Source organism: Bombina bombina, chromosome 4 (genome assembly GCF_027579735.1).
Source record: "Bombina bombina isolate aBomBom1 chromosome 4, aBomBom1.pri, whole genome shotgun sequence".
NCBI classification, from domain to species: domain Eukaryota; kingdom Metazoa; phylum Chordata; class Amphibia; order Anura; family Bombinatoridae; genus Bombina; species Bombina bombina.
Window position 1 is genome coordinate 618,149,777 of NC_069502.1, and position 11,759 is coordinate 618,161,535.

General features: G+C 38.4%; 1 protein-coding gene across 1 annotated transcript in view; it reads left to right on the plus strand.

The window, feature by feature from the left end:
* TAB2 (TGF-beta activated kinase 1 (MAP3K7) binding protein 2) overlaps positions 1–11,225 on the plus strand; it is a 354,938-nt gene extending 343,713 nt beyond the window's left edge. Inside the window, 1 exon segment of the mRNA XM_053710637.1 lies at positions 8,993–11,225. Within this exon segment, the coding sequence (XP_053566612.1) occupies positions 8,993–9,138 (146 nt within the window). The 3' untranslated portion in view covers positions 9,139–11,225.
* Positions 11,226–11,759: the final 534 nt, after the last annotated feature.

The following is an 11,759-nucleotide window of genomic DNA, read 5'->3' on the forward strand; positions in this document are numbered from 1 at the left end:
TCTTGCCTATTTCTTTAAAAAGTCAGTTTTTGCCACCTCAGTTAGTCTGAGATATAGGGGGTCTCATTTGATTTTTAATTAATGTACTGTTACTCTGTCTGGAGTACTGCTCTTAAAGTGACAGTACCTATTTTATTAAATATTTTATTTTGTATTATGGTCATGGATAGGTGTTTTTTCACTTTATGCTTGTTATGTATTATGGCACAAATTGTTTTCACGTTCACGCTGTGCTGCATGTTAGTTAGATCTCTCATATGTAGAGAGATTTTTGCACTCTGAGCCCAATGTCTCTCAGGATGATGCTGTTCAGGCAACGCCACAGCTTTCTCCTTGAATGTTCTTAAGCCTTATTGGTGTCACATGCAGTGCCCTGCGGTTCCTCTCCGCCTCCTGGAGGCGTATATTTCTTTCATGTAATTGGCATGAGTCCATGAGCTAGTGACGTATGGGATATACAATCCTACCATGAGGGGCAAAGTTCCCCAAACCTCAAAATGCCTATAAATTCACCCCTCACCCCTCCCACAATTCAGTTTTACAAACTTTGTGCTAATATTTCTACGTTGATATGCGCTTCTCAGCATTTTGAAGCCCGATTCCTCTCAGAGTACAGTGAATGTCAGAGGAATGTGAAGGGAGTGTCACCTTTTGAATACAACGGTTTTCCTCACAGGAGATCTATTTCATAGGTTCTCTGTTATCGGTCGTAGAGATTCATCTCATACCTCCCTTTTCAGATCGACGATATACTCTCATATTCCATTACCTCTACTGATAGCCAAACCAGTACTGAAACGGTTATCTGCTATATGTGGATGGGTGTCTTTTGGTAAGTATGTTTTCATTACTTAAGACACTCTCGGCTATGGTTTGGCACGTTATGTAAAGTTCTAAATATAGGTATTGTACTTATATTTGCCATGATTCAGGTTTCAGTATATTTCCTTTTGCAGACTGTCAGTTTCATATCTGGGAAATGCATTTTTTAGGAAAATGTATTTCTTACCTGGGGTATAGACTTTATTCAATTGACTGTCATTTTAAATTCGCGGGCAGAATTAGCCCCGCGAGGGCACAAAATGCCAAACTATATTGCATCATTTTTGGCGTGAAGTTGCATTCGATGATGCAAATTCGTCATTTCCGGCGTCTTTGTCGACGCTGAGTCCTTTCACAAGGTTGCGTCTTCAATGACGCGAGTGTGTCATTTCCGGATGTTGTTAGCGCCAACAAATTTTCTCTGTGCGTCATACTTGCCGCCAAATATTTTCATACTCCATTCCTATATGCCTCTTGCCTTTTTCCTCTATCAGAGGGCTATGCTGTTTGCATTTTTTTCCCATTCCTGAAACTGCCATATAAGGAAATTGATATTTTTGCTTTATATGTTTTTTTCTCTTTCAAGATGTCTCAATCTGATCCTGTCTCAAAAATCACTGTTGGAATCCTGCTGACTGGTAACAGTTCTACCAAAGCTAAGTACATTTGTTGTAATCTTGTGGAGATTATATCTCCAGCTGTGGTTTGTAATAAATTGTCATGTTAAACTTTTACATGCAGAGAATGTGTCCATCAGTAATAGTACATTGCCTGTTGCTGTTATTTTAACATCTAATTTACAAGATATACCTGTGAATTTATAAAAATGTATTGCTGATTCTATTCAGAAGGCTTTGTCTGCCATCCCGCATTCTAATATATGTAAAGGTCTTTTAAAACTTCCCGTAAAGTTGATGAAATTTCAAATGACCAACAACATACTGAACTATTCTCCTCTGATGAGGATCTTTCTGATTCAGAAGATCCTTCCTCAGATATTGACACTGACAAATCTACTTATTTATTTAAAATGGAGTACATTCGTTCTTTGTTGAAGTGTTGATTATATTGGATATTGAGGAGACTAGTCCTCTTGATATTAAAACTAGTAAACGTTTATAAACCTCCTGTGGTTGTTCCAGAGGTTTTTCCAGTTCCTGATGCTATTTCTGATATGATTTCTAAGGAATGGAATAGGCCTGGTACTTCTTTTATTCCTTCTTTAATGTTTAAAAAATTGTTTCCTTTGCCAACAGTTAGATTGGAGTTTTGGGAAAAGATCCCCAAAGTTGATGGGGCTATCTCTACTCTTCCTAAACGTACTACTATTCCTACGGAAGATAGTACTTCTTTTAAAGATCCTTTAGATAGGAAACTTGAATCTTATCTAAGGAAAGCTTTCTTATTTTCAGGTCTTCTTCTTAGGCCTGCAATTTCTTTGGCTGATGTTGCAGCTGCTTCAACTTTTTGGTTGGAAATTTTAGCGCAACAAGTATCGGATCATGATTTGTCTAGCATTGTTAACTTGATTCAACATGCTAATAATTTCATTTGTGATGCCATTTTTTGATATCATCAAAATTGATGTTAAATCTATGTATTTAGCTATTTTTAGCTAGGAGACCTTTGTGGCTTAAATCTTGGAATGCTGATATGACTTCTAAGTCCAGATTGCTATCTTTCTTTCCAAGGTAATAAATTATTTGGTTCCCAGTTGGATTCAATAATTTCAACTGTCACTGGGGGGAAGGGAGTTTTTTTTTTTTTGTCTCAGGATAAAGATCTAAGGATAAATCTAAAGCTTCTAACCATTTTCGTTCTTAAATAAGGAACAGAAACCTCATTTTTACCCCAAGGAATCTGTTTCCAATTGGAAGCCTTCTTAAAATTGGAATAAATCCAAGCAATTTAAGAGATCAAAGTCAGCCCCCAAGTCTGCATGAAGGTGCGGCCCTTATTCCATTTTAGCTGGTAGGGGGCAGATTAAGATTTTTTTCAAAGATGTTTGGATCAATTCGGTCCAAAATCATTGGATTCAGAATATTGTCTCTCAGGGGTACAGAATAGGATTCAGAGTAAGACCGCCTGTGAGAAGATTTTTTTTGCTCAGGCTTTCCTGAAGTGCGTTTCAGACCTGGAGTTATCTGGGGTAATCATGCCAGTTCCGTTTCAGGAACAGGGTCTGGGGTTTTATTCATATCTATTCATTGTCCCAAAGAAAGAAAATTCACTCAGACCAGTTTTGGATCTAAAATTTTTGAATCGATATGAGTACCAACTTTCAAGGTCTATTCTGCCTTTTGTTCAGCAAGGGCATTATATGCCCACAATAGACTTATAGGATGCATATCTTCATATTCTGATTCATCCAGATCGCTATCAGTTCCTGAGATTCTCTTTTCTAGACAAGCATTACCAATTTGTAGCTCTTCCTTTTTGGCCTAGCGACAGCTCTAAGAATCTTTTCAAAGGTTCTCGGTGTCCTACTCTCTGTTATCAGAGAGGGGATTTTGCTTTGTTTCCTTATTTGGACGATATCTTGGTACTTGCTCAGTCTTTACTTCTGCAGAATCTCACACGAATAAACTACTGTTGTTTCTTCAAAGACATGGTTGGAGGATCAATTTACCAAAAAGTTCTTTGATTCCTCAGACAAAGGTAACCTTTTTTAGATTTCCAGATAGATTCAGTGTCCATGACTTTGTCTCTAACAGACAAGAGATGTTTGAAATTGGTTGCAGCCTGTTGGATCCTTCAGTATCAGTCATTCCCTTCAGTAGCTATGTACATGGAAGTTTTAGGTCTCATGACTGCAGCATCGGACGTGATCCCCTTTGTATGCTGAACCAATGGTACAGGGATTATACAAGGATATCACAATTAATATCCTTAAATCCCAATGTTTGTCTTTCTCTGACTTGGTGGTTAGATCACCATCGTATCATTCTAGGGGCCTCTTTTGTTCATCCAACCTGGACTGTGATCACAACAGATGCAAGTCTTTCAGGTTGGGGAGCTGTTTGGGGATCTCTGACAGCATAAGGGGTTTGGAAATCTCAAGAGGCGAGATTACCAATAAATATTTTGGAACTCTGTGCGATTCTCAGGGCTCTTCAGTTTTGGCCTCTGTTGAAGAGAGAAACATTCATTTGTTTTCAGACGGACAATATCACAACTGTAACATATGCCAATCATCAGGGTACTTGTTTGGGCGGAATCCAGCTCCTGTCTAATTTCTGTGGTTCATATCCCAGGTATAGACAATTGGAAAGCGGATTACCTCTGTTGTCAGACTTTACATCCGGGAGAATGGTCTCTCCACCCAGATGTGTTTTTTCAAGTTGTTCAGATGTGGGGGCTTCCAGAAATAGATCGGATGGCATCTCATCTAAACAAAAAAACTTGCCAGGTACCTGTCCAGGGATCCTCAGGCGGAAGCAGTGGATGCGTTGACACTTCCTTGGTGTTATCAACCGGCTTATATTTTCCCGCCTCTAGTTCTTCTTCCAAGTGTGATCTCCAAAGTCATCATGGAGCAATCGTTTGTGCTGCTGGTGGCTCCAGCATGGCCTCACAGGTTTTGGTATGCGGATCTTGTTCGGATGTCCAGTTGCCAATCTTGGCCACTTCCATTAAGGCCAGACCTATCTCACGGTCTGTTTTTCCGTCAGGATCTCAAATCATTAAATTTAAAGGTATGGAAATTGAACGCTTAGTGCTTAGTCATAGAGGTTTTTCTGACTCTATGATTAATACTATGTTGCAGGCTCGTAAATCTGTTTCTAGAATGATTTATTATTGAGTTTGGAAGACTTACATTTCATGGTATTCTCATAAATTCTCTTGGCATTCTTTTAGAATTCCTAGAATTTTACAGTTTCTTCAGGATGGTTTGGATAAAGGTTTGTCTGCAAGTTCCTTGAAAGGACAAATCTCTACTCTTTCTGTTTTATTTTGCAGAAAGATTGCTAAACTTCCTGATATTCATTGTTTTGTGCAGATTTTGGTTCGTATCAAGCCTGTCATTAAATCAATCTCTCCTCCTTGGAGTCTTAATTTGGTTTTGAAGGCTTTACAGGCTCCTCCGTTTGAGCCTATGTATTCTTTGGACATTAAACTACTTTCTTGGAAAGTGTTGTTTCTTTTGGCCATCTCTTCTGCTAGAGAGTTTCTGAATTATCCGCTCTCTTGTGATTCTCCTTTTCTAATTTTTTAATCAGAATAAGGCAGTTTTCCGGACTTCATTTAAATTCTTACCTAAGGTTGTGAATTCTAACAACATTAATAGAGAAATTGTTGTTCCTTCCTTGTGTCCTAATCCTAAGAATTCTTTGGAGAGAGCTTTACATTCTTTGGATGTGGTGAGAGCTCTGAAATATTATGTTGAAGCTACTAAAGATTTCAGGAAGACTTCTAGTCTATTTGTTATCTTTTCTGGTTCTAGGAAAGGTCAGAAGGTTTCTGCCGTTTCTTTGGTTTCATGGTTAAAGCTTTTTGATTCATCAAGCCTATTTTGGAGTCAGGTCAGAGAATTACAGCTCATTCTACTAGATCAGTTTTCACTTCATGGGCTTTTAAGAATGAAGCTTTGGTTGATCAGATTTGCAAAGCTGCTACTTGGTCTTCTTTGCATACATTTACTAAATTCTACCATTTTGATGTATTTGCTTCTTTGGTAGCGGTTTTTGGTAGTAAAGTTCTTCAGGCAGCTGTTTCAGTTTGATTCTTCTGCTTTTGATTTAATTTTTTTCCTTTCATTTATGAGAATAAACTTATATTTTGGGTTGTGGATTATTTTTTTCAGCGGAAAATGGCTGTTTTTATTTGTTTTCCTCCCCCTCTAGTGACTCTTGCGTAGAGTTCTACATCTTGGGTATTGCTATCCCATACGTCACTAGCTCATGCACTCTTGCCAATTACATGAAAAAAAACATAATTTATGTAAGAACTTACCTGATTAATTTCTTTCATATTGGCAAGAGTCCATGAGTCCCACCCCCTTTTTTATGGTGGTTATGATTTTTTTGTATAAAGCACAATTATTTCCAAATTTCCTTTGTTTATGCTTTATTACTCCTTTCTTTATCACCCCACTACTTGGCTATTCGTTAAACAGCATAGCCCTCTGATAGAGAAAAAAGGCAAGAGGCATATAGGAATGGGGTTTAAAATAATGAAAATATTTGGCGCCAAGTATGACGCACAAACGGAGAAAAGATTTTGGCGCTAACAACATCCGGAAATGACACACTCGCATCATTGAAGACGCAACCTTGTGAAAGGACTCGGCGTCGACAAAGACGCAGGAAATGACGAATTTGCGTCATCGAACGTAACTTCGCGCCAAAAAAGTCTTGCGCCAAAAATGATGCAATATAGTTTGGCATTTTGCGCCCTCTCGAGCTTAATTCTGCCCGCGAATTTAAAATGACAGTCAATTGAAAAATTACTATATCCCTCTGACATTCACTGTACTCTGAGAGGAATCGGGCTTCAAAATGCTGAGAAGCACATATCAACGTAGAAATCTTAGCACAAACTTACTTCACCACCTCCATAGGAGGCAAAGTTTGTAAAACTGAATTGTGGGTGTGGTGAGGGGTGTATTTATAGGCATTTTGAGGTTTGGGAAACTTTGCCCCTCCTGGTAGGATTGTATATCCCATATGTCACTAGCTCATGGACTCTTGCCAATATGAAATAAATGAATTTATCAGGTAAGTTCTTACATAAATTATTTTTTGCCTGTAGATTTTGCTGCACAGATATCTTTGTGGTATCTGCAACATTATCTGCTTTTCCTATGTTAAAGGGAAAATGAAAGAGGAAAATTAGAGATTAAGATAGGGTTTCTGTTCTGCCTACGGCTACACAGGGCACATGCTTCCGGGGACCTTCCTGGGTGATTATGACCACAGACGTCAGTCTGCTGTGCTGGGGAGCAGTCTGGGACTCAAAGGCGCAGGTACTATGGACTCGGGAGGAATCTGCTCTCCCCCTTATAAACATCTTGGAGTTGAGAGCGACTTACATTGCTCTGATGGCTTGGCCTCAGTTGTCCTTACCCCAGTTTATCAGGTTCTAGTCGGACAATATCACCTCAGTGGCTTACATCAACCACCAGGCAGGAACTAAGAGTTCCTTAGCCATGAAGGAGGTGGCTCGGATTGTTCAGTGGGCGGGATGAAATGGAGCAGACAGACATTTCATCCCGGGGAGTGGGCTCTCCATCCGAAGGTGTTCTCCAGGTTAACCCTCAAATGGGGTGTGCGGAATTGAATCTGATGGCATCTCGGCAGAATGCCAAGCTTCCAAGGTACGGTTCAAGGTCAAGAGATCCACAGGCAGCCCTGATAGATGCTCTGGCGATTCCTTGGGATTTCAGTCTGGCATATCTGTTTTCTCAGTTTGCTTGTATCAAACAGGAGAGAGCATTGGTAATTCTAATAGCTCCTGCATGGCCTCGTAGGATCTGGTATGCAGACCTAGTAAAGATGTCATCTCTTCCTCCTTGGAGGTTGCCTCTGAGGAAGGACCTTCTAACTCGGGGTCCGTTCCTTCATCCAAATTTAGTTTCTCTGATGCTGACTGCTTGGAGATTGAACGCTTAGTTCTGTCTAAGCGTGGTTTTTTGAGTTGGTCATTGAGACCATGATTCAGGCTCGCAAGCCTGTTACTAAAAAGATTTGCCATAAGGTATGGCGTAAATACCTTAATTGGTGTGTATCCTAAGGCTACTCTTGGAGTAGGGTCAGGATTCCTAGAATTTTGTCCTTTCTCCAGGAAGGTCTGGAGAAGGGATTGTCAGTCAGTTCTCTAAAGGGTCGGATTTCTTCATTATCCATTTTGTTACTCAAGCGTCTGGTGGGTGTGCCGGATGTTCAATCTTTTTCACAGGCCCTGGTTAGAATCAGGCCTGTGTTTAAGTCTGTTGCTCCTCCTTGGAGCCTTAACCTTGTTCTTAAGGTTTTGCAGCAGGCTCTGTTTGAGCCATTGCATTCTATAGATATTAATTTTCTCTTCTGCTCGGAGAGTCTCTGAACTTTTGGCTTTGCAGTGTGATTCGCCTTACTTTATCTTCATGCTGATCAGGCGGTTCGTCGTACTTAGTTTGGTTTTTCTACCTAAAGTGGTTTCAGTTAAAAAATTATTAATAAGGAAATTGTTGTTCCTTCTTTATGTTCTAATCCTTCTTCTCATAAAGAACGTTTGTTGCACAACTTGGATGATGATGTGCGTGCTTTAAAAATTCTTCCTACAGGCGACTAAGGTTTTTCGCCTGTCCGCTGTCCTGTTTTTTTGTTTTTCTTTCTTTCTCTGGAAAGCGTAAAGGTCAGTAGTCTACTGCTACTTCTCTCTGGTGGAGAAGTATTATTCATTTTGCTTATGAGACTGCTGGTCAGCAGCCTCCTTTAGAGAATTAAGGTTCATTCTGCTAGGGCTGTCTCCTCTTCTTGGGTTTTCAAAATGAAGCTTCTGTGGAACAGTTTTGCAAGGCTCTGCATACTTCACCCAAATTTTACAAATTTGATACTTTTGCTTTAGCTGAGGCTTCTTTGGGAGAAAGGTTCTTCAAGCGGTGGTGTCTTCTGTTAAGGTCTGCCTGTCTTGTTATCCCGCTCTTGTCATCTGTGTCCTCTAGCTTGGGTATTGGTTCCCACTAGTAATTGATAACGTTGTGGACTCTCCATATCTTAGGAAAGAAAACAAAATGTATGCTTACCTGATAAATTTTTCTTTCCAGATATGGAGAGTCCACGACCACACCCTTAATTAAGACAGTTATTTTTTTACTAAACCTCAGGCACCTCTACACCTTTGTCTTATTCCTTTTTTCCATTTTCCTTTCGGTCGAATGACTGGGGATTGTAGGTAGGGGAGTGTTACTTAACAGCTTTGCTGTGGTGCTCTTTGCCTCCTCCTGCTGGCCAGGAGTGATATTCCCACTAGTAATTGATAACGTCATGGACTCTCCATATCCGGAAAGAAAGAAATTTATCAGGTAAGCATAAATTTTGTTTTTTAGCAAATGAATATTGGAAAGTTATGCCACATATTATTTTCTTCCATTTTGCCTCATTCTCATTCTTTTACAAACTGAAGAAAACAGAGTTGGATATTTTGTGGCATAGCCCTGTATACTTACCATTATATTTTTTGTTCCTCCCAGATCAAAGGGTCATTGCCAAAACGCCAAAGACTGTGCCAGACACAGACGACGATGAGGGAGCTCAGTGGAATTGCACCGCCTGTACTTTTCTAAATCACCCTGCCTTAAATCGTTGTGAACAGTGTGAGATGCCCAGGAATTTCTGAGCCATTTTATATCCATGCCCTGCAATATGGAAATGCAAAGAAGAGAATCTCAAGAGATATTTCAGAGGAGTAAGCGCAGCCTGTCTGGATTATAGATTGGAATGTGTGACATTTTTTTTTAAATAACTGATAAGTGCCAGCCCACAGAGAGAATAATACCTCAGTGCTTTGTGAGCAGTTGGGTTTGTTTTTGTTTTTTTGTTTTGTTTTAATCATCTGATCAGTTTTATATACTGATACACTTGGTTCCCAGCTGCCTGTACCATGTACAGTATTATTATTATTATTACTATCCCAGTCTAAATCATTCTCACTGTGTCCTGTGTTTGGATCCTATCTCAACTTCTCTAGGGGTCACTGAGGCATATCTGATGCCCCAGAGAAAAGTGGAGCCAAAGAATTGACCAGCATTTTGTTGTTCAGAAAAAGTGGGCTACAAAGGAAAAAAACAAAACTGCGAACATTGTGTATATGTAACATGTTGCTGCCACGTATACAGAGGAAGGACTTCACTGTTCAGTGGTGTCTGTACCTCCCAGGAACCTCCCTTTATTTGTGAAATCGGAATCCATGCAATCGATATAAAGGGTAAAAGGAAAAACTGCATGCTTCTGTACGATACGGTGAAAATACTCCACAGCTTCTTCAGTTGTACATAGCTCTAAAGCCTGCTTTACGTGATTTTCTTTCTTTTCTCTATTAATTTCCTGTACCTCTGTATGTATAGTCTAATAAGTTTTTTTTTTTGTTTTTTTTTAACTTGTTACCTTCTACTTTAAAAACAATTTTAGCACAATCATTGTTTTCCCTTTTTAAGTTTTTTTTTTTTTTCTTTCAAAACAAAAAAGGTGCCTTTAAATTTTGCAGGAGGGTGGGAAGAAAGCATTAACGATAAGAAACTATGCACAAAGTTATCTCTGGACAACCCATTGATCTTGTAAATGCCGCTGACCTGTGAAGACATATGGAAAGGTTCTATTTCAAAAAGGTCTTTATAAGGGTACACTTCATTTTATGCACACATTGAATCTTACAGTGGGTGACGTGTACACATGACAAGTATGTACAAAGTCTTATTTTTGGCCAGTAAGAAAGTTCGGTGCCACACAAGAGAATCCTGCTCTAGATTACAAATATAACAGGATGGAATACACTATCTCAAAGAAAATTCTACTGGAAAAACATGGATATTTCTTAAAGGGGAAAAAAAAATCAATGATCTTGTAAGAGGTTTCTCCTGCTTCAATATTTGGGTAACATTCAGATTTGTTTTTAGTTTCACTTAATCTGAATGTTCACAATTAGCATGTCTGGATCTGAACAGTAATCGGAGAAGACTTTAGAGCATTGATATTAAATATCATTATTTTGTTCAGTCTGCTTTGTCAGACAACTTCCTCTCTGGTTTTTATTAAACCTAAGATTTTTTTTGTATTTTTTTTTAAATTATGGTATGGGTCCTCACAAGCTATTTGTATTTATATGGCTAGTGGCCATTTTTAACAAACTTAGATTTTGAAGGAAATAATTGAACTGTCAGTCACTAGAATTCACTGCTTGCCCACTCATTAAAGGGCCAATTTAAAGAAAGTGTTCTTGCTGCTTTCATATTAATATAGAAATTAGAAACAAATGTCATATTTTGTCAGTGAGGAACAGTCCATTGGCTTAAACGGTCATCCACTGTAAATGATTCATGAACTGTTTACCATTTTTGTACCAGCTCTTGAAAAAGTGCCAAGCCCTTTTTTTTTTTTTTTTTAGGCTTATCGTGTCAAATAATATAATCCCAGATAAACAAGCTGTCCTGTGTTGAAAAGGCTTGTTGTTTTTTTCTGTGCCTTTACAACACTAAAATGGGGTAAAACTGCAAATCGAAAGCACTTACAAGCAATACTTTTTGTTAAAAAGACCATGTTCAGCTTCATCTGCAGTTTTCTGTGAAGATTGGCAAAATCAATTTTTACCTGTTTTATTAATAAAACCTAATTTGGATATCTCAAGTTGATGGTTTTGTGATTTAGCTGGGTAAACAGTCTTTGTAACATAAATTATTTATAAGAATTAAAAAATATGTATTCTAACAATTTTGTTGTGATTCTTTTTTTTCAGCAAATGTCATAATCAGAAATGTAATGCTTTTTTGTTATCCCAAATAATTTGTTGCTAAACATTGTATGTTTGAACTTGTTTGAAAAAAGGTAATTTTATCTTTTTAACATTGAAAATCATTAGCCAGGCCTAATGCAAATTCTGCTGCTGCAATCATGAAATTTGCTGTGCAGATCTTGTAAGTGCATTTCATGTGGGGAGGAAAAAGCAAGCAATGGTTGCTGCAATTATAAAGGTTTAAAAATCATAAGTTGAAATGATCAGCAGCAATATTTGATAGCAGAGGATTATGGGAGTTATAGTTTCAGATATTTGTATCCACATAGTGCAATTTACCTGCAACCATATATTTGTCACTGCTGAAAAACAGGTTTTCTTTCACACTATTCTAGTGAAGTATAATATTCAGGTTTCCTGTCGCAAGATCCAACTTCAGTACATGCCAATGTTTTATACAGTACAGATTTTTTTTCTCTTTACAATAGATTAGTGGTTTGAGCACTATTGTA